This window comes from Schistocerca piceifrons, unplaced genomic scaffold (assembly GCF_021461385.2).
Source record: "Schistocerca piceifrons isolate TAMUIC-IGC-003096 unplaced genomic scaffold, iqSchPice1.1 HiC_scaffold_918, whole genome shotgun sequence".
Classification (NCBI taxonomy): domain Eukaryota; kingdom Metazoa; phylum Arthropoda; class Insecta; order Orthoptera; family Acrididae; genus Schistocerca; species Schistocerca piceifrons.
Genome location: NW_025729188.1, coordinates 14593 through 37745, shown reverse-complemented (window position 1 = coordinate 37745; position 23153 = coordinate 14593). Strand labels below are relative to the sequence as shown.

The window sequence follows — 23153 nt, the reverse complement described above, 5'->3', positions numbered from 1 at the left end:
CCCACACCGCGCCCCTCCCCGTCCCGTCTTTGGCCGCCGCTCCTCGTTTGCCCCCTCCCATCTCCCGAAATGCCATGCCAGCAGCGTTACGCATGCCCCTCCCCTGTCCACACAACACTACCGCCAAACCGAACAGCCTTCCGGGCCACATGCAGGGCACGCCCACCTCCAAACACTGCCAATTCACGGACGCACACACACACACACACACACACACTCACTTTCTCGACACCTTTCTGTACGGAGGGTGCGTCATCTCGACCGTGACAGAGTGACGCCAACTATCGACGATCCATTTCCCCCCACTGGTAAAACATGTCCACTAACACCTACGTACATCATTCAAGTACACAGACAATAGCATACACACAATGGGAGGGCACACGAACATGGACGGCACGGCACTGTCATACACTCTTCCTCAGAACCATATCAACAAACGTTACGTACATCCGGGAAAGCGAAAGCGAACGCGAAAGCGAAAGCGAAAGCGAAAGCAAAAGCAAAGGCAAAGCCCAATGCAGCCGTCAAAGGTAACGTTCACCACGGCAGACACTTGCAGCCGCGCCGCCGTTAAACGCATTTCAGTGCGGCTCCAATACGCCTCCGACACGGGAACGTTCCGTTGCTCTACGAATGCGTTTCTCCCCTTTTTCCCTTCCTCTCTCTTTTGCCCCCCCTCCTTGCACTCTTGCCTCATTCCTCACGTTCTGCCCAGACATTCGACCGATCAAAGTCAACCTTTCGTTACCGTTCTCAGCGCGACGGTGTACAACAGTATGACGGGTGTGCCCAAGACTTCGGTTCAGTTGCGTGACGCCGGTCTATCGCGCCGATCGACAGTTACTCAGGGGGCGACGGATCGGACCACGTCACCGACACACAAAACACTTTCAAACAAACAAATACATACCGGATGGACACAGACAAACACGTGTACAGACATTCGCCAAACAAACGACCGCCGCCGCCGCCGCCGTCGTCGTCTAGCGTGCATCTTGAATGACGACATCGGTGTGCGTGCGTCGTACGCAATCAGTCAGACACGGCTATCAAACATCAGAGTCGAATGGTACATCATCGTGCGTGTCGCCGTACACGTACAGTACAATACAACAACAATGCGTCTTAATGGCACGTTCATTTCAACGTCACTCACACACCTCCACGCTGCAGTTACGTCGCACCATTGTCAAACTCGGCGTACAGCAAAGGGAATAGTGGGCGGCAAAAAAAACCAAACAAAAACATTTCACATTTCACCCTCGCCATGTATGATGTGCAAAAAAACAAACCCGCAAACGGCCGTCGTTACGGTGACACAAAAGTCGCCGATCACACTGTCCCCCCTCGCAGACGGGTAACACACACACACACACACACCAACAACACCAATGGGTCAAAAACCACGCCAACGAGGCGTGCCACCATTCCACGCCACGGCGACCAACCTCGTGGCCGTACCCCGCGCAACACGCTTTGACGCGCCCCCCCACCCACAATCAAAATGCACACATACATCACAGCCGTCCACACAAACAACAACAACAATTCCGCCCTTCCCGCAAAAGGCAAGTTGGTGGCCCTGAAAAGGGCCGTTTTGCCGCTCTCGCAACGGAGGAGCCTTCTCTCTCCATCCTTCCTTCCATTCCAGAGCCACCTCCTTACTTGGAGCTCGTGTACTTGGTCACCGCCTTCGTGCCCTCGCTCACGGCGTGCTTGGCCAGCTCGCCAGGCAGCAACAGCCGCACAGCGGTCTGGATCTCGCGGGACGTGATGGTCGAGCGCTTGTTGTAGTGCGCCAGGCGAGAAGCCTCGGCCGCAATGCGCTCGAAAATGTCGTTCACGAAGCTGTTCATGATGCTCATCGCCTTCGACGAGATGCCCGTGTCAGGGTGCACCTGCTTCAGCACCTTGTAGATGTAGATGGCATAGCTCTCCTTCCTCTTGCGCTTCTTCTTCTTGTCGCCCTTCGAAATGTTCTTCTGCGCCTTGCCAGCCTTCTTGGCGGCCTTCCCGCTAGTCTTGGGCGGCATCTCGAACCAACGTACGGCAGCAGCAACACCAGTAGCAAGCGCTCCGCTCTAGTCAGCGTCTCCCCACACAGTGGCACCCGCCGCCAGCCGCCGCCGCACCTTTACCAGCTCGCCCTGTTGCGGCCGCCGACCAATGGGGCGCGCGCGCAACCGGCCGCCGCACCCGAGCCCATAAAGCACCCCCACCCCGGCTGCGCCGGCACGCACTCCGCTGCTCGACTCGCTGCCGCTCGCACCGGTCGTTTTCGTTTCCGTTTCGTGTGCACCGTCGCTAGCCCATCGCCATGTCCGGACGCGGAAAGGGAGGCAAAGTCAAGGGCAAGTCAAAGTCCCGCTCAAGCAGGGCTGGGCTCCAGTTCCCGGTCGGCAGAATCCACCGCCTCCTGCGCAAGGGAAACTACGCAGAGCGCGTCGGCGCCGGGGCGCCCGTCTACCTCGCCGCCGTCATGGAGTACCTCGCGGCTGAGGTGCTCGAGCTGGCCGGAAACGCGGCCCGCGACAACAAGAAGACGCGCATCATCCCGCGCCACCTGCAGCTTGCCATCCGCAACGACGAGGAGCTCAACAAGCTCCTGTCGGGCGTCACCATCGCACAGGGTGGTGTCCTGCCCAACATCCAGGCCGTCCTGCTGCCAAAGAAGACCGAGAAGAAGGCCTAAAGGAGGCCAGGCAATCGCAGCGCCGCGTGCTCCCCTGCACGCAACGCGCTTTGCCGGCTCGGCTCGGCCCACAACAATCGGCCCTTTTCAGGGCCACCACACAAACCTACGTCCAAAGCAAAATTTCAGTCGTCCTCGCCGCACCTTGTTTTGTTTTAACTTTGCACTTTCACAGCACAGCCGCCGCCGGCGCACGTCCGCCATCTTGTCGTCCACACAGCCCGTGTGGCCCAACACACACACACACACACACACACATTCATTTTGCACGGTCGCAGTCGCCTTCCAAACGACAACGGCAGCAATAATGACCATTGTTACAGGGAGGCGTGTCGACACACCGCCCTCCACTCCCGCGCGCAACGGCCGTCGACACGAACGAAACAGCTGATCCGGCCGCCTGTGCCCACACGCCTTGCCTCGGAAACCCCAACGCCGCCGCAAACACACAGAGCCAAACCACGCAAGCAAATAATCACCGCCTCTCGCACAACAACACACAGCCCGCCATCTCCGTCGCGATCGATACAACGACACACAAACGAAGCAGCTCCACACACAGCCAGCCACATGACACGTTTCCTTTCCTTCTCCCCTCCCAGTCACATCACGTCGCTCAAACGGAAAGAAACAAACAAACAACACAGCGCACACACGCAGCAACAACACAGACTCTTTCGCACTTTTCAACTTCCGAACAGTGTGGTGGCCCTGAAAAGGGCCGTTTTCTAGTCTCTCCCACCCACAAGCACGGCCGCGGGAAGGCCAGCGCCCGCTGCGACGCAGCCTAACCGCCGAAACCGTACAGGGTGCGCCCCTGCCTCTTCAGGGCGTACACCACGTCCATGGCCGTCACAGTCTTGCGCTTGGCGTGCTCAGTGTACGTCACCGCGTCGCGGATCACGTTCTCCAGGAACACCTTCAGCACCCCGCGGGTCTCCTCGTAGATCAGACCAGAGATGCGCTTCACGCCGCCCCTGCGAGCCAGGCGGCGGATGGCGGGCTTCGTGATGCCCTGGATGTTGTCGCGCAACACCTTGCGGTGCCGCTTGGCGCCACCCTTGCCGAGCCCCTTTCCTCCCTTGCCGCGGCCTGTCATCCTTCCTTCCTCGGGCAAAGCAACAACGTGCACAAACAGCAGCTGCAGCGGCTGGCGAGTCGGCTACGGTCTGCGCCCAGCGCGCCCGCCGCCCCCCTATATAGACTCTGGCCCGCCCTCCCCCCACCACGCGCAACCGAGGGCATATAAGCGCAGCACGGAGGCGCGCGGGCCCGTTGTCAAGGCAGCACCGGACGCCGCGCCGCACCTAACCTCCACGCACGCACGCCGCTCCGCTACCGCTATGGCCCGCACAAAGCAAACGGCCCGCAAGTCCACCGGCGGAAAGGCGCCGCGCAAACAGCTCGCCACCAAGGCGGCGAGGAAGAGCGCGCCCGCCACCGGAGGCGTCAAGAAGCCCCACCGCTACAGGCCGGGCACCGTCGCCCTGCGAGAAATCAGGCGCTACCAGAAGAGCACAGAGCTGCTCATCCGCAAGCTGCCATTCCAGCGCCTAGTGCGCGAGATCGCCCAGGACTTCAAGACCGACCTGCGCTTCCAGAGCTCCGCAGTCATGGCCCTGCAGGAGGCCAGCGAGGCCTACCTCGTCGGCCTCTTCGAAGACACCAACCTGTGCGCAATCCACGCCAAGCGCGTCACCATCATGCCCAAGGACATCCAGCTCGCGCGCCGCATCCGCGGCGAGCGCGCCTAAACCGCGCCGCGGCACCGCACCGCACAAACAAAAACGGCCCTTTTCAGGGCCACTAACATCTCTCCGTCGCGAGCAAACTTTGTCGGTCGCCTGCCTCTCGCCCCGCAACCCAAAAACAACAACCACCACTTCCCGTCCGTCCGTCCGCCACACCCGCTCACTCTGCCTGCCTGCTAGCAGCGCGCAACAATCACACATCATCCCTCCCCGGCGCTCAAAGCGCACAATGCCCAACGGCCGACGTCACACCGCACGGGTGGCTGGCCGGCCGCCGCTTTCGTTTCGAAAACAAAAAAAAAAAACAACCCGCACTCCACTCCGACGGCCAACGGCCAGGCAGGCGCGCTCGCTCGCTCGCTCTCCAACGCCACCGAAATCCCCGCCGACTCCTTCCACATCTCAACGTGCCCCCCGTTGCAAAACATAACACACACACAAAGGAACAAAACAAAGACCAGACACGACTCGACAAGACAGACATCCGAGAAGAACGAACGCAGGCAAGCCAACCAACGTATTCAAACAAAACAACGTGACAGAAAACCAACCGTCGGCCGCCGCCACAAACACGGCGACAATCAACCACGACGACAACAACAACACCGCTTACCGCTACCGCCGCCCACACCCGCCACCGACCCCCGCAATCCAACCACCACGGCACGCAAACAGCATCCCCCACGGGCATACACACAGACACCCACACCAAACGCAACACGACAATCAAAACCTTCCCCGACGTGCTTTGATGGCCCTGAGAAGGGCCGTTTTGGGCCGCGCGTCTCTTGCGCGCCACTAGACGACGACGGGGGGTGGGGACGACGGAGTCAAGCGCCAAACCCTTCCTTTCTCCCATCTCTTTCTCCTCTACTCTACTTCTTCTTCTTGGGCGAAGCCTTCGCCTTAGACGGCGTCGTCGCCTTCTTCGGGCGCGGCGCCTTCGGCTTCTTCGTCGGAACCTTGGCGGCCTTCTTCGCCTTCGACGGCGACTTGGCCTTGGCCGGCTTGGCCGCAGCCGCCTTCTTCGCACCCGCGGGAGCGGCCGACGCCGCAGACGCCTTCTTGGCGGCGCCCGCCTTCCGACCGGTCGCCGCCTTCACGCCACCAGCCTTCTTTGCGCCGGCCGCACGGGCGCCCTTCTTCTCCTTGCTGGCCGGAGCGGCGCGCTTCTTCTTGGCACCGCCAGCACGGGCCTTGCCGCCCTCGGCCGCCCCCCCGCCGCCGGCGCCGGCAAGCTTGAACGAGCCGGACGCGCCCTTCCCCTTCGTCTGCACCAGCTCGCCCGCCACGACGGCCGACTTGAGGTACTTCTTGATAAACGGCGCCAGCTTCTCCGCGTCCAGCTTGTAGTGCGCGGCTATGTACTTCTTGATCGCCTGCAGCGACGACCCGCCGCGCTCCTTCAGACTCTTGATGGCGGCCGTCACCATCTCAGAGGTGCGCGGGTGCGCAGGCTTGGCGCGCGGCTTCTTCGCAGACGACGCAGACTTGGCCTTCTTCGTAGTGCCGGTGGCGGCGGGTGCCGCAGCAGTCTCGTTCGTAGCCGCCTGATCTGCCATTTCGACGACGCGCGTAACACACAGCGAGAGCGAGAGCGAGCGGGACGGACGGCAGGCAGGCACGCAAGCACAGCACAGCAGCAGAGCAGAGAATGGCAGTCGCATCATGGTGTAGTGTCCTCTATGTTGACACTACTGGTGTGTGGGTGAAGTTCTGGTAGAATCGCTCTACCCTTCCTTCAACAAGTGGGACATCAGTGTCCTTCCAGGTTTTTCTTAGAGAGAAGCTTTTGGGTGTCTATGCTGCCCTGCTTCGTGGGCAATTTGATAATTGATGCTTGCTGCGGTTTTTTTTTTTTTTTTTTTTTTTTTTTTTTTTCCCGCAGCAGATGTGGCTAGGCGCTACTTGTTGCGTAGCAATGTCTTCTAATCTGGTAGGGCGGCAACGTCTGCTGGCCGTCTCAGCAGGTCCGGCCAGCGGAGTGTGTGTCTCCAGTGTGGACGTTGTCCCAGATTCCTTATCAGTGGGTTGGTGGATGTACCCGCTTTGTTGTAGAAGCTTGTGGCCGCTTCTTCGAACCGCCTGCGTAGCGGTACGATGTCTGCGACCACGTGAGTGTCCTCCGTCGGGAAGTCCCTTGGGAGGTGAAGAGCTAACCTGAGAGCCCTGTTCTGCAGTTTTTGCAGCCGCTCCAGGTTAGTTTGCGCCGTGTTGCCCCACACTACCGCCGCGTATTCGAGGAGAGGTCGAATTACGGACTTATATAGCGTGAGGCCGACGCAGGTAGGCAGCGTCGTAGTGGGGTTTAGCAGTGGGTAGAGGAGTCTTAGTCTACCCAGTGCTTTGCCCCTGATGCTCTCCACGTGTGGCCTCCAGGTGAGGTGCCGGTCCAGTGTGACGCCCAGGTACTTCGCAGCACCGTTCCACGGGACCGGGACGCCTCGGACCGAGACTGTAGGCGCGTCGTCCTTGACGTGTCTCGTCGCAATGATGATGGCCTGGGACTTCTCCCCATTGTAAGCCAGGCGCCATTTTTTCGCCCAGTCAGTGAGGGCGTCGGTGGCCGTCTGAAGTTTCCGCTGCAACGCCTCGACGCATCTGCTGCGGCTGTACACGGCTGTGTCGTCCGCATACAGCGCCAGGTTGACGTGGGCTGTGCGCGGTGGGTCGGCCGTGTACAGAGAGTAGAGCGTCGGCCCAACGACCGAGCCTTGAGGTACACCCGCGAGTATACGACGCTCCGTGGAGATTCCACTATCCGCTCTGACGTGGAACGTTCTGCCCTCGAGGTAGCTCTGTAAGAGCTTCACGTGCGACACCGGGACGCCCAGGTCAAATAGTTTGAACAGGAGGCCCCGATGCCACACGGAGTCGAAGGCACGCGACACGTCGAGCAGGAGAGCGCCGAAATACTCGCGTCGGTCGATGGCACCGAACGCCTCCTCTGTTAGGCGCAGCAGCTGGTGTGTCGTGGCGTGTTGACTCCTGAAGCCAAACTGTTCGTTTGGTAGGAGTTGTTCTGCCTCGATGAGCGCCCGCAGGCGGACCAGATACAGGCGTTCGAATATTTTCGAAAGTGCCGGAAGCAGGCTGATTGGCCTGTAGTTTTTCGCCCTTCGAATGTCCTTCCCTGGCTTGGGGAGGGCTACTATTTCAGCATGCTTCCAGCACGACGGGAACTGTTTGCTGAGCAGCACCTGGTTGAAGGTTGACGCGAGGACGTCGGCTGCCGTGTCTGGTAGCTGCTTCAGCATTAAGTTCGTTACGTCATCTGGTCCACCTGCTTTTTTAGCATTTAGGTGGCGAAGTTGCAGCTTGACTTCGTCTGCTGTTATCGGCGGAATGGCGTCTTCTACCTCGTCATACTCCGCATCGAAGAAGACGGGGAGGCGTTCTTCTACCATCTGGATGTGGGCGGCGTCTATCGGGTCGTCGACCGGAGTGAAATTCGCGGCGAACGCGTCCGCTAGGGCTTCTGCCTTCGCGTTCGGCTCGCTCACGAATTCGGCTCCCACTTGCAGCGGCGGAATCCGTTGCATACGGCGCAGGTAGCCTTTTACGGCTTTCCACGCCGAGCCGTCTTCGATGTTAAGTTGCGCCACCTTGCGCGCCCACTCCTGATTGCGGTGCGTGTCTACATCAGCCTTGATGTGCCGGCACAATCTATTTAATTCTCGCTTTGTGGCTCGATTTCTTGTCCTCTGCCACTCGCGCTGTAGGCGGTTCTTTTGCGCTATTGCGTCCCGGATGTGTCGTGGCAGAGGGTGTGGCCGGCAGTCGATGTTGGCGTCGTCTCTGACAGGCGTGGCCGCTGCCGCGGCGTCAACTATCGACTGCCTGATGTGTTGAAGTGCTGCGTCTGCTCCGTGTTCCGCCGCGTCCGGTGTGGCCTCAAGGGAATCGGCGACGGCGTTGCGGAACTCGTCCCAGCTGATGTCTCGTATGTCGAGCCCTCTCCGCTGTCTTGGGAGAGCGTCGGCGTCGAGGTCAAATATGACCGGTACGTGGTCGGAGGACATCTTTGGCCGCGTACCGGCCGTGACGTGCAGGCGAGCGCCCTTGATGATCATGATATCCAGGATATCCGGGTGGCCCCGGTTCCGTGGATATATTGTCGGTTCGTGAGGACCGATGACGACAGCTTCGTGGCGTTCCGCGACATGGAGTAAGCGCCGCCCGCTTGTGTTGGTCGTCCTGCTGTTCCAGACCGCATGCTTCGCGTTGAAGTCTCCCCCTAGTATGATTTTACCGGGGAGAGCCAGCAACTTGTTGCAGTCTCCCGGTAGGAGCGCTCCTCTAGGCGGTCTGTAGACAGCGACGAACGTTATGGCGCCGTGTGCCGTCTCCACTGATACGGCAGTCGCTTCTGTTTTTGCCAGTTCCGGTATTTGGACGCGGTGGTGTCGTAGCGTCCTCCGTACATATACCGCTGTGCCGCCTCCGTGTGTTTGCCTGTCGTCCCTGTAGCATTCGTAGTTCGCTACGCCGACTCGGACGCCAGGCTTAAGCCACGTTTCGGTGACGAGACATACGTCGATGTTTTCGTCCCGTATAAGCTGCCGGAATTCGCCTGCCTGCTTAAGGAGTCCCTCGGCGTTGAACACGCAGGCTGTTAAACTCCTTAGCGCTTCAGGCATGATGGCTGCATGGTTGGATGGCGGATGCAACTTTCTGCACCACGGCCAGGAGCTCAGTCATCTGCTGCATCATTGTTTCCATGCAGCTGAGCATCCGTTCCACGCGGGCTTCGTTGGCAGCGGTGCCGCCGACAACATGGCGCGCGTTGGTCTCCATTTGTCCGCCATCTTGTTGGGCGCCGACAGTATGGCGGGGCGCCGTGGGACGCCGCCATCTTGGCTCCGGGAAGTCCTTGGGGCTCGCAAGGTCAGGCGCGGCTGCCGGTGGTTGGTCCGCTGCGCGTGCCGGCGGGGCCGGGAAGGCTCGCGCTGATTGGTCCGCGAAGCGCTGGGTCGTTGCAGGGAGGGGAGCCTGGCGCTGCAGGGGTGCAGCGGCCGGGACTACCTGCCTGCGCGGCAGCGCTGTGGGCGGGGCAACGGCGCTTTGTCCTGCAGATGGGCCAGCTGCCGGCTGGGCTGCGGTAGGCGGAGTCTGTCCGCCATTTCTCGTCGATGCGTGCGGAGCGGGGGCTCCATTTTGTGGCGCCGCATTGTCTGCGACTTGGCGCGCTTTTTCGGTCGTTGCCCTGCCTCGGCGGCCGCCTCTCCTGTTGAGAGCAGAGAATCACAAGGCCCAGCCAGTGTCGCGGGCGGGCGCGGACGGCCGAGAGAGCGGCCGCCACTCTGCGCGCCGCCGCGCCGCGCCTCCCGCGCTTGCTACCGCCCAACGTCCGACAGCCTGTGCGGAGCAGCCCCAAACCTGCGCCACAACCGCCCGCGCCTTTCAAACCACCGAGGATGGGGCTACACACAGCCACACCACAGTCGCCAACCAGTCGCCACGGCAGCGCCGCAAACCACGGCCAAACTGCAGCTACCGCGCGCTACAGCCTGGGTCGGCCCGCCGAGAATCGCCGCCCCCGCCCAAATGCCGCCCCCACAGCCCCAGCCGACGACCCGCCACAATGGCCAAACCTTCGGCAAAACTCCCACACCGTCGCCGCGGCAGCCCGGCCAGCGCGGCCGGCGCCACAGCCACACAAGCCGAGGCGTGCGGCGATGACGGCCGTGCAAACGCGCCTCCGCCGCCCCATCGCCTTCCGTCGCCCTCCCGCCGTTTCCCGATCGGCCCGCAGCCGTCGGGCCACATCGCGCGCCGTCCTCCTCCTCTCGCCCGCCAACATTCACAGCCGTTTCTCAACAATTGCCCGCCGCAAACGGACGCCGCCTGCGCAACAGGCGCCGCCGCCCCTCGCCGCTTCCGACCCAACCCCTCGACCGAGGCAAACCGCAATCCGAATCTACAGACCAACCCAATCTGCCGTCAGCACACACGACAGCCGACCTTACACGTTACGCGTTACACATTACGTTTACACGTCTAGGTTGGGTTACGTTAGGTTAGGTGGACGTGGGTTAGCTTAAGGGGACTTGGGTTAGGTTAAGCGTCAAACTTAGGTTAAGCATTCAAACACGTCAGGCGTCAGAGGTTAGGTTAGGTTAGGTTAGGTTACACGTTAGGTTAAGGGGTCAGTGCTAGGTTAAGAAGCGTCAAACGTAGGTTACAAAAGCGTTCAAACCGTGAGGCGTGAGCCGGACAGCTTACCTTACGTAGACGTTAGGGGCTCACAGGCTGAGCTCACCTCGCCACACCACAGGTTAGGTTCGGTTCGCTCGGCTCAGCGTAAAGCGCCGAGGTCAGGGTTACGTTCGTTCACCTTCGGGCGCCACACTTTCGGTTGAAAGGTCGCGACGGGACGACGTCGGCAGGCACGCCGCAAACGAACAAAAACGTACAGACGACGTCGAAAACCGCCGACAGACGGGGGAGCAGCACGACCACGACCAGATACCGAGCGCGAACGAGACACACGCGAACCACCCCCACCGGCCAAAGGGCACCACACAACAACCCAGAGCACCACGTGTCCACACCAGAGCAACCCGCCGCTCACGCGACATGGCTGGCACCGAAGGGCAACCGCCCGCAACTGCGCTTTCCGCGCCGGCCCGGATGCACGTCGTGCTACAACAACACCACTACCGTACACAGCCGCTGTTCACAACATCACTATCATGCGCGCCCGCGGCTCGCCGCCGTCGCAGTCGCAGCCCCAACGCCAGCGCTTTTGCACCACCATTCACACGCACCGCAACACAGCCGAACAAAACAAACACCACACAACAACAGCAACAACGCCGCCGCCTCTACTTGTGCCGGCGACCCACCCCGCCGATGGCGCACCTTTCGCCAGCCGGCAATCGACACACACGCACCCACCCACCCACCCCCCGGGGCCCAGTGCAAAAAAAAAAAAAAAAAAAAAAAAAAAAAAAAAAACACACAAAAACAAAAAAACCAAACAAAAACAAAACGACACGGGAAGCGCACACCGCCACTTCGCGCGCACGCCACCAACCAGTCGTCGTCTCAAAATAACAAACAACAACCAAAATAAACTAACAACTAGGGCAACACAAAACAAAAACGCCTCGCACGAACCGCCCACAAAAAGGACAAGCACACGCACAGCCTCTGCTGACGACCACGACGCAGCGGCACGCTGCTCCTGTCCCGCGCCCCGCGCCCCACTCGATTCACAACTCACGCGACACCGTCAACGACGGGCTCGCTTCCCGCAACCTACCACCTTTCCGCCACGACGCACAGCCCCAGCCCCACCCGACGACGCCCGTGGCAACGACTGCACTTTCACCACCGCCTCCCCCTTCCCCCCCAAAACACACACACACACACACACACACACACACACACACACACCCAGCCAAAAACGCACTCGCGACCCACACATGCACGTGCATCGGCACACGCCAACCAGTCAACGTCGACAACCACACGCAAGGCTCGAAACGAAACCGGCGTCCTTCCACGTTGCCATCAAGCTACGCGACACAAGACACAAGGAACCAACACAACAGCCGGCCCCACTAATTCCCACTCTCACGCCGCAAAAAGCACACCGAAACCGCCAAACGCACGCACATTCCCCTTCGCACTGACAACGACCGGCTCTCGCTACCACACACCTCTCGGCAGCCGTTTCACGCCAATTCGCCACACCGCCCACACAGTCGACAAGCGCCCGCCCTGTACGGCACACGCAACGACGCAGCGCAGCAAAGGGCGCCCGCAACACATACCTCTCCTCCCTCTCTCTCTCTCTCTCTCTCCGCCGCCCGACGCGCCAACCGCCACACCACACCGCCAGCCACTCGCAAATTGTGCACTGCCACCAGCCACACGTCCAACACGCCGCGCCGCCTCCGGCCACCCGCCAGGGGGCGCTCACGTTCGCGACAACAGCGCGGCCCGCCGGGCCGGGCCGAACCGAACCGAGCCGCCGCTGCTCTGCACTCGGCACGGCCACACCCTGCTGCAGACCGGGCTCGTCTCTCTGTACGCGTCTGCCTGCGCATCAACACAACACGACCTTTTTTTTTTTTTCTCTCTCTCTCTACCGCCATCCCTTCTTCTCGCGTTTTACTCGTTGTTGCAGCAGCGGCGCACACCTACACATCCACAGCCCCAGCCGAGCCGGCCTCACCTCAGGGCCCGCCGCCAGCGTCTCCTCCTCGGGCACAGGTGCGGTGCTGTGGCCGCCCATCCAACCGCATTGCTGGCCGTCCAGCCACCAGGCGTTCCCACTGCCGCGAGCCACGCCGCGCACCGACCCTGCTGCAGAAAACGAAGCATAGCCAGAGACCGACCGATACACAAAGCAAGCCGTCGCCTCGCCTCTTGTCCTTCCTGCCTTCCTTCCGCCCCCGCCCTTCTCACACCACCGCCTCTCCACTTTCGCCCGCCCCCGCCCCCGCCCCCGCCCCCCCCCTCCTTTTTTTTGTTTTTTTTTTTCTTCTTCTTTCTTTCTTTCTTTCTTTGGCCCTCTCTCCTTCCCGCCATGGCGGTTACGGCACCGCCTGCAGCGGCAGATTTTTTGCGCCCACACGCCTACTCCTACCACCATTAACCTTGCCCTGCCCTGCCCATCAACGTCGCAGTCGAACCGACGCTTGCCAACACACTGCCCACGTTCCTTTCTCTTTTCGGCCTACGCCCATTACGCGCCGCCGCCACAGCACCTTCCCTTCCCACAACACACCGACGTCATCACACGCACCCAAAACAGGGGCCACGACCGTGTTCCTCGCCCACTCCCATCCCGCACGGTACGCACATTCCCAACTACTAACCGCGCACCCTCCCTTTCCAATCTGTGTGTCTCTGTGTCTGTGTCCTGTCCGCGCGTGACGCCTCTCAACATCCGCCGTCCCCCGTCCCGTTTTCGCCCCCATGCCGTCGTCGCGCCGCCTCCGCCCCGTCCACCGCCGCCCCTGTCCGCCCCGCACCACACCATACACCGCTGCTTGTCCCGGCCGTTGCCACCAAAGGCGCCGACCGCAAACGCGCCACGCCGCAGCCCCCGTGCGTCTCGCGCTCGCTTGCATCTCCGTGCCGACGCTGCCTCTCTTCCCGCTCGCACTCGACCTCGACAACACAGTCTTTGGCTCCGCCACTGCGTGTTCCGGTGGTACGCACGCTGCAACACGTATGTATTCATTACCAGAGAGCGATGGCGAGGCATGACAGCATCTCCGTCTGACCAGAGAGTTATTTATCGTTGCTGGTCGGCGCTTGGACCGCGCCAGACGACAGTAGTGGCACGCACCGGGTCGCCGGGAACAGTTGTTATATATATTGTAGCGCGAGTCGGGAGAGGTAGTAGTCGGTCGACAGTAGTAGCGGGTGGACGGTTGTACTGAGCGGGCGTCGGCGGCGTGCTCTGCTCGTCTCGCGACTCTGGTCACGGTTCGGGACGATGTATATAGTATATTGTGTTATAATCAAACGGTAGTGTGAAGCTGCATTGCGCAAATCTGATAACGTATGTTCATTCTACTTATTTTGTTCAACAACAAAAGCCCCACTATTACTTTTTTCTAAAGTAACTTTTGTCTTTTAACGAAAAACATTCACTTTTTAAAGACTACTTCCTATGGCATTTCCCTCCAAGGAGTGCAATTAATTACCAGCCAGCACTCATTCATTGCACACAGCTGTGTAAGGGGTATCTACAATTGAGGAGCGGATATAAATGCAATTTTTTGTTTCTTTTTTTTTTTTGGTGTGTGTGTGTTGTAACCTCCCCGCAAAATTTAAAATAATGGACAATGTTATTTACGGATGCTAATGGACATTGCGCTAATTGTAACCTCGCCCACAATGAGAGGTATTGAAAATGGCAACAACAATGTGAAATTCGCAATCCGACTCGAATATAAATTCTTCACAACATTTAAAGTCCGTTCAGTGACAAGAAACTTCAATTAAACCGAAATATCGGTCTTTGGCCCTGTGCAAAACAATCAGAATTACAGTCTTACCTCAGAATAAATGGATGTCACATTTCTGCTCTTGTTGTTGCGCAGCGCTTGGAGGAACTGCATTGCAAATGATAATATTCTCCTTTTTTTTGTGATTTTAGTGAAATTTTTCTTCAAAGAAGTGGAATGAAATGTGAAGTGCAACGAACTCTTTAGTTCAATAAAAAATTAAATGTTTGAAAAATGCTTTTGAAATAAAAATTACTATTGGGGAACTTGTTGGAGAATAATTACAATAAATAAACTTTTTCATTATCTAATGATTATATTAATTAACAGTATACCTTATTCACCATCTTGACCAGTGTTGCCGGCCGCCTACATCACACAACCGCACTCGGCTGCTACTACTGACCGACCGCTCTGCATGACGACTATTAGCGTACTGCACGCGACGACTACTGACAGAGTACAGACTCGCAACGACTGACTGACTGACTGAGAACCGCTCGCAACACTCGCGCAGTCCAGCGCAAACTCTCTGGTCACAGATGCTACAATGTCTCGCCATCGCTGCTACGTTACATACGTGTTTCAGTGTCTTCTTTTCATTGGGGTAACGATCTTTGGCTCTTTTTATTCTGAATACAGGGCCAAAGGTCAACGCTGCTGCCCTTATACAATTTATCAGGTTTCATTATGTCTGTTGCAATGTTACATACGGTTCATTCTTTCATTAATATTATCGTTGGGTTTGTTTTGTAGGGACGTTAACATTCTGGCACATTTTTATTATCATCGGACTCTCTGCTATTTGTGCAGGGAGGTTATATACCTGGGTCCATTTCCATTTCCATTTACATTTTAATATTGATAGACTTTTTGTTTTCTTTTTTGTTTCGTTTTGTTTTGTTTTTCCCGCTCTCAACCACCACCGCCGCATCACGCCTTCCGTTTTCTTGGTTTCTTTTCTGTTCTTCAACTGCTTCAACATCAACCGCGCCCCATTTCCACACCACAGCCATCAGCCTCCAAGACGGGCAGGCGCAGTGTGCCATTTCCGGCGCACAAGCACACCCGTACGGTACTCTCCTCGCCCCCACGCCACCAACAACACAGCGACCACGCGGCTTTCAGGCATGGCACGGCACGGCACGGCACCGGCGAAATGCGCCGCCCCCGCCCCTCCGCGCATCCGTCCGTCTCGCCACGTTCACTGACAGCCGCGTCTGCGGCTACACCACGACAACCACAACACAACACCGCTCCCCTCCCTGGCAACTCATTGTTTTTCTCCTCCTCTTTTGCACAAACCACAACGCCGAGCACAGGCGCAAGCCACCCACACCGCGCCCCTCCCCGTCCCGTCTTTGGCCGCCGCTCCTCGTTTGCCCCCTCCCATCTCCCGAAATGCCATGCCAGCAGCGTTACGCATGCCCCTCCCCTGTCCACACAACACTACCGCCAAACCGAACAGCCTTCCGGGCCACATGCAGGGCACGCCGACCTCCAAACACTGCCAATTCACGGACGCACACACACACACACACACACACACTCACTTTCTCGACACCTTTCTGTACGGAGGGTGCGTCATCTCGACCGTGACAGAGTGACGCCAACTATCGACGATCCATTTCCCCCCACTGGTAAAACATGTCCACTAACACCTACGTACATCATTCAAGTACACAGACAATAGCATACACACAATGGGAGGGCACACGAACATGGACGGCACGGCACTGTCATACACTCTTCCTCAGAACCATATCAACAAACGTTACGTACATCCGGGAAAGCGAAAGCGAACGCGAAAGCGAAAGCGAAAGCGAAAGCAAAAGCAAAGGCAAAGCCCAATGCAGCCGTCAAAGGTAACGTTCACCACGGCAGACACTTGCAGCCGCGCCGCCGTTAAACGCATTTCAGTGCGGCTCCAATACGCCTCCGACACGGGAACGTTCCGTTGCTCTACGAATGCGTTTCTCCCCTTTTTCCCTTCCTCTCTCTTTTGCCCCCCCTCCTTGCACTCTTGCCTCATTCCTCACGTTCTGCCCAGACATTCGACCGATCAAAGTCAACCTTTCGTTACCGTTCTCAGCGCGACGGTGTACAACAGTATGACGGGTGTGCCCAAGACTTCGGTTCAGTTGCGTGACGCCGGTCTATCGCGCCGATCGACAGTTACTCAGGGGGCGACGGATCGGACCACGTCACCGACACACAAAACACTTTCAAACAAACAAATACATACCGGATGGACACAGACAAACACGTGTACAGACATTCGCCAAACAAACGACCGCCGCCGCCGCCGCCGTCGTCGTCTAGCGTGCATCTTGAATGACGACATCGGTGTGCGTGCGTCGTACGCAATCAGTCAGACACGGCTATCAAACATCAGAGTCGAATGGTACATCATCGTGCGTGTCGCCGTACACGTACAGTACAATACAACAACAATGCGTCTTAATGGCACGTTCATTTCAACGTCACTCACACACCTCCACGCTGCAGTTACGTCGCACCATTGTCAAACTCGGCGTACAGCAAAGGGAATAGTGGGCGGCAAAAAAAACCAAACAAAAACATTTCACATTTCACCCTCGCCATGTATGATGTGCAAAAAAACAAACCCGCAAACGGCCGTCGTTACGGTGACACAAAAGTCGCCGATCACACTGTCCCCCCTCGCAGACGGGTAACACACACACACACACACACCAACAACACCAATGGGTCAAAAACCACGCCAACGAGGCGTGCCACCATTCCACGCCACGGCGACCAACCTCGTGGCCGTACCCCGCGCAACACGCTTTGACGCGCCCCCCCACCCACAATCAAAATGCACACATACATCACAGCCGTCCACACAAACAACAACAACAATTCCGCCCTTCCCGCAAAAGGCAAGTTGGTGGCCCTGAAAAGGGCCGTTTTGCCGCTCTCGCAACGGAGGAGCCTTCTCTCTCCATCCTTCCTTCCATTCCAGAGCCACCTCCTTACTTGGAGCTCGTGTACTTGGTCACCGCCTTCGTGCCCTCGCTCACGGCGTGCTTGGCCAGCTCGCCAGGCAGCAACAGCCGCACAGCGGTCTGGATCTCGCGGGACGTGATGGTCGAGCGCTTGTTGTAGTGCGCCAGGCGAGAAGCCTCGGCCGCAATGCGCTCGAAAATGTCGTTCACGAAGCTGTTCATGATGCTCATCGCCTTCGACGAGATGCCCGTGTCAGGGTGCACCTGCTTCAGCACCTTGTAGATGTAGATGGCATAGCTCTCCTTCCTCTTGCGCTTCTTCTTCTTGTCGCCCTTCGAAATGTTCTTCTGCGCCTTGCCAGCCTTCTTGGCGGCCTTCCCGCTAGTCTTGGGCGGCATCTCGAACCAACGTACGGCTTGCCGCTCTCGCAACGGAGGAGCCTTCTCTCTCCATCCTTCCTTCCATTCCAGAGCCACCTCCTTACTTGGAGCTCGTGTACTTGGTCACCGCCTTCGTGCCCTCGCTCACGGCGTGCTTGGCCAGCTCGCCAGGCAGCAACAGCCGCACAGCGGTCTGGATCTCGCGGGACGTGATGGTCGAGCGCTTGTTGTAGTGCGCCAGGCGAGAAGCCTCGGCCGCAATGCGCTCGAAAATGTCGTTCACGAAGCTGTTCATGATGCTCATCGCCTTCGACGAGATGCCCGTGTCAGGGTGCACCTGCTTCAGCACCTTGTAGATGTAGATGGCATAGCTCTCCTTCCTCTTGCGCTTCTTCTTCTTGTCGCCCTTCGAAATGTTCTTCTGCGCCTTGCCAGCCTTCTTGGCGGCCTTCCCGCTAGTCTTGGGCGGCATCTCGAACCAACGTACGGCAGCAGCAACACCAGTAGCAAGCGCTCCGCTCTAGTCAGCGTCTCCCCACACAGTGGCACCCGCCGCCAGCCGCCGCCGCACCTTTACCAGCTCGCCCTGTTGCGGCCGCCGACCAATGGGGCGCGCGCGCAACCGGCCGCCGCACCCGAGCCCATAAAGCACCCCCACCCCGGCTGCGCCGGCACGCACTCCGCTGCTCGACTCGCTGCCGCTCGCACCGGTCGTTTTCGTTTCCGTTTCGTGTGCACCGTCGCTAGCCCATCGCCATGTCCGGACGCGGAAAGGGAGGCAAAGTCAAGGGCAAGTCAAAGTCCCGCTCAAGCAGGGCTGGGCTCCAGTTCCCCGTCGGCAGAATCCACCGCCTCCTGCGCAAGGGAAACTACGCAGAGCGCGTCGGCGCCGGGGCGCCCGTCTACCTCGCCGCCGTCATGGAGTACCTCGCGGCTGAGGTGCTCGAGCTGGCCGGAAACGCGGCCCGCGACAACAAGAAGACGCGCATCATCCCGCGCCACCTGCAGCTTGCCATCCGCAACGACGAGGAGCTCAACAAGCTCCTGTCGGGCGTCACCATCGCACAGGGTGGTGTCCTGCCCAACATCCAGGCCGTCCTGCTGCCAAAGAAGACCGAGAAGAAGGCCTAAAGGAGGCCAGGCAATCGCAGCGCCGCGTGCTCCCCTGCACGCAACGCGCTTTGCCGGCTCGGCTCGGCCCACAACAATCGGCCCTTTTCAGGGCCACCACACAAACCTACGTCCAAAGCAAAATTTCAGTCGTCCTCGCCGCACCTTGTTTTGTTTTAACTTTGCACTTTCACAGCACAGCCGCCGCCGGCGCACGTCCGCCATCTTGTCGTCCACACAGCCCGTGTGGCCCAACACACACACACACACACATTCATTTTGCACGGTCGCAGTCGCCTTCCAAACGACAACGGCAGCAATAATGACCATTGTTACAGGGAGGCGTGTCGACACACCGCCCTCCACTCCCGCGCGCAACGGCCGTCGACACGAACGAAACAGCTGATCCGGCCGCCTGTGCCCACACGCCTTGCCTCGGAAACCCCAACGCCGCCGCAAACACACAGAGCCAAACCACGCAAGCAAATAATCACCGCCTCTCGCACAACAACACACAGCCCGCCATCTCCGTCGCGATCGATACAACGACACACAAACGAAGCAGCTCCACACACAGCCAGCCACATGACACGTTTCCTTTCCTTCTCCCCTCCCAGTCACATCACGTCGCTCAAACGGAAAGAAACAAACAAACAACACAGCGCACACACGCAGCAACAACACAGACTCTTTCGCACTTTTCAACTTCCGAACAGTGTGGTGGCCCTGAAAAGGGCCGTTTTCTAGTCTCTCCCACCCACAAGCACGGCCGCGGGAAGGCCAGCGCCCGCTGCGACGCAGCCTAACCGCCGAAACCGTACAGGGTGCGCCCCTGCCTCTTCAGGGCGTACACCACGTCCATGGCCGTCACAGTCTTGCGCTTGGCGTGCTCAGTGTACGTCACCGCGTCGCGGATCACGTTCTCCAGGAACACCTTCAGCACCCCGCGGGTCTCCTCGTAGATCAGACCAGAGATGCGCTTCACGCCGCCCCTGCGAGCCAGGCGGCGGATGGCGGGCTTCGTGATGCCCTGGATGTTGTCGCGCAACACCTTGCGGTGCCGCTTGGCGCCACCCTTGCCGAGCCCCTTTCCTCCCTTGCCGCGGCCTGTCATCCTTCCTTCCTCGGGCAAAGCAACAACGTGCACAAACAGCAGCTGCAGCGGCTGGCGAGTCGGCTACGGTCTGCGCCCAGCGCGCCCGCCGCCCCCCTATATAGACTCTGGCCCGCCCTCCCCCCACCACGCGCAACCGAGGGCATATAAGCGCAGCACGGAGGCGCGCGGGCCCGTTGTCCCCATTCCGAGCTGGGATGCCGCGGGCGAAGGACGTGTGTTGCGATGCGACGGGTGTGGCGGATCGCCGTCCGGCGGAGCTTGCTCCGTCGGCGGCCCCATCCGGCCCCCCACCTACAACGACCCTGCACTCGACGACGGTAACGACTGGGCCTACAAAACGGACGAAGACAGCCACAGCCGGCGGCGTTATTGCGCTGCCTATGACCGCCGCAATCTGCACCTCCACCACCACAACCACTACCACCACATCCACAGTCATCTGCCCCTCCCCTGCCACTCCCGGTTGCAGTTTCATTGATGCAGTCATCAATGAAACTGCACCTAGGGCTATTAGGGATAACCGCGCATCAGGGCCCCCTTCATGTGGGACAAGCCCGCGTGCGCCGAGATCTAGATCCCGCTCCCCCCTCCCTCCCCCCGCCGTACGACCACTAGACATGCCGGATTTAGAGGATGTTGTATGCGCTCCTAAACCGCAACCGGCACCCAACGACGACATCACGTCGTCCGTAATGTCAGAAGCTGATCTAATGGAGGGACTACAAGAACAAATGATTGCCTTCCACGATGCTGCGGAGGAGGAGGGCCTGCAGGTCGACCCTGTTCGGCGTCAGGCCCTCTTCTATCCGAACATGGCTGCCGCGACCGACGACAGCGATGACGGGGGCGCGATGGAGTTTGACGACGACCATCGGCGCCCGGTCGCTGAGCGTCGGAAGCGGCAGTTAGCCTCGTCATCAGACTCCGAGGCCACCCAGCCCGCCGAACGCGGCCTATCCAAAAAGAAAAAGGCCATTGTTGACGCGGAGGGCTTCCAGGTGCCGCGCAAAACGGCACCTCGTCGCCAATTCACCACGTCACTGTCCGACGTGCCCGTTAGCAACACTTTCGCGGCTATTGATGGTGCCGCAGACACTCCTCCCACTCCCCCGCCCCCCCAACCATCAGCCACCCCTCCCCCCCCCCCTCCCATCTACATACAACACAAGGGACCCTACCAAGAGCTTCGAGATATCTTAAATACTCACACTGAGTACCCCTACCGTATAAAATGGTCTGGAGCGGATAATTATCGCCTGCAACTCCAGTCCGCCACAGACCTTGCTAAGACACTCCATATCCTCAGTAAGTGCAACATAGGTTTCTCCACCCCCCCTAAAAGGACCCGCCGCCTTCGGGTGGTTGTCAGAGGGCTCCCCATGGAGTACTCTGAGGACGACCTGAGGAAGGCACTCACGGCATCGAACATAACCACCACAATCATATCCAGGATCATTTCCCCTCGTACCCGACTCCCCACCCCACTCTTCTTCGTCTCCGCCCCTGACACGCCGGAGAACCACCACCTCCTAACCCTCTCACTCATCGATCGCATCTGCGTGACGATGGAGAAACCGCGCTCCAGGAGGATGACCCTGGTATGCTACCGTTGCCAGGGCCTGGCGCACTTCGCGGGTGATTGCACCCGCGAGGTGCGTTGCGTGAAGTGTGCCGGGGGACACGCCTCCTCGGAGTGCACTAAACCCCGAGACGCCCCCCCTACCTGCGCCCGCTGTGGAGGAAATCACACGGGCAGTTACATGGGCTGCCCAAAAATCAAAACGTACAAGGCAAGCCAGAAACGATTTGCAGGGCCGGCGGCGGCGGTCCGCCCGGGCACCAGTTACTCTGGTGCCCTGGCGGGTTCGGCGCCGTGGGCCCACCGCCCCCTTGCGTCTCGCTCCCATCCCGCCCCTCCGGGCTCCTACCCACCCCCCCTCCTCTCCATCCCTATCCAACCCCCCCCAACAGCCTTCCCTCACCTCCCTCCCCAGCAGGTGTCAAGCACTGCTTCCCCCTCCCCACGGCGGGTGTCACGCTCCGCCGCTCCTTCCTCATCCCACCAGCAGGCGTTAAGCACTGCCACCCCCTCTCCCACCACGGTACAGTCCCAGCAGCACCCTCTCCCCTCCCCATCCTCTGCTCCCACCCACCTCAACGACCTCATCACCCATGTTGTTGAAGCACTGACCTCAGCAATCTCCACCACCTTCAACTCCCTCCTCCAAACCATCCCACACCAACTTGCCACCGCCCTCTCCCAATCCATGTTCCCCTCCACCACTCCCATTCCAACCAGTCATGGCTGTTAGACAGCATGGATTGACAGCCATGATCTGGAATGCCAATGGTCTCCCCAAACAACAGGGGGAGTTCCGACAGTTCCTCCTTGATGAGAGGGTTGATATTTGCCTTGTTGCAGAGACACATCTCAAACCCGGTGTTTTCGTCCGTGTAGCAAACTTCTCCTGCTACAGGACAGACAGGCCCACCGCCTATGGTGGCACGGCGGTGTACGTTCGTAACTCCCTCCGCCACCACCCTATCTCCCTCCCCCCACTCAACACTGTGGAAGCCACTGGCGTCGTCGTCCACACGGTGAGGGGTCCCATCACGTTTGTGGCTCTTTATAGACCACCACGAGGCCTTCTAGAAACACCGGATTACGAAGCATTGCTGTCGCTCGGCAACGACGTCTTCGTTGGCGGTGACTTCAATGCCAAACACGCTGCCTGGAACAGTAGATTAACAAACACATCAGGTCGTCGACTCCTCCGGGTCGCTGAGCGGCATCATGCCCGCACCATCGGCCCGCACGACCCCACCATTTACCCCTCTGGAGGACATCCCCCAGATGTTTTAGACATCGCAGTGGTGAAAGGGCTACCCAACCCCATCACAGCAGCCACCCGCATCGCTCTTGCCTCTGACCACCGCCCGGTCATCTGTTCCATAGATCTCGTTGGAACCCCGACCGCGCCGAGTGATGGCCTGAACATCCGCGGTATCGACTGGCAGTCCTACCAGAGAAGGGTCGAAGCAGCCCTACCCACAATCCCTGCTGCCAATCAAACGGACGCAGATCGTACCCTAATACACCTCACCACCGTTGTTCTAGATGCTGCAACAGCAGCGACCCCTCACCGCCCACTCCGGCCC

General features: G+C 59.2%; 1 protein-coding gene across 1 annotated transcript; it reads right to left on the bottom strand.

Moving 5' to 3' along the window:
- Positions 1 to 9078: 9078 nt before the first annotated feature.
- Positions 9079 to 20613, bottom strand: LOC124771298 (skin secretory protein xP2-like). Its single transcript, XM_047249314.1, has 2 exons — positions 20516 to 20613; positions 9079 to 9673 (listed from the first exon to the last, which is right to left on the bottom strand). The coding sequence occupies exons 1-2, from the start codon at positions 20611 to 20613 to the stop codon at positions 9079 to 9081; spliced, it is 693 nt and encodes a 230-aa protein (XP_047105270.1).
- Between the last annotated feature and the right edge of the window lie 2540 nt (positions 20614 to 23153).

Bases quoted from the DNA above. Each gene is read 5' to 3' on its own strand.
- LOC124771298 (XM_047249314.1), bottom strand. From the start codon at position 20,613: ATGTCTAGTGGTCGTACGGCGGGGGGAGGGAGGGGGGAGCGGGATCTA. The intron at 9,674-20,515 runs GTTATCCCTAAT...TGCTCTCAACAG, and splicing joins GAAGGGGGCCCTGATGCGCG to GAGAGGCGGCCGCCGAGGCA.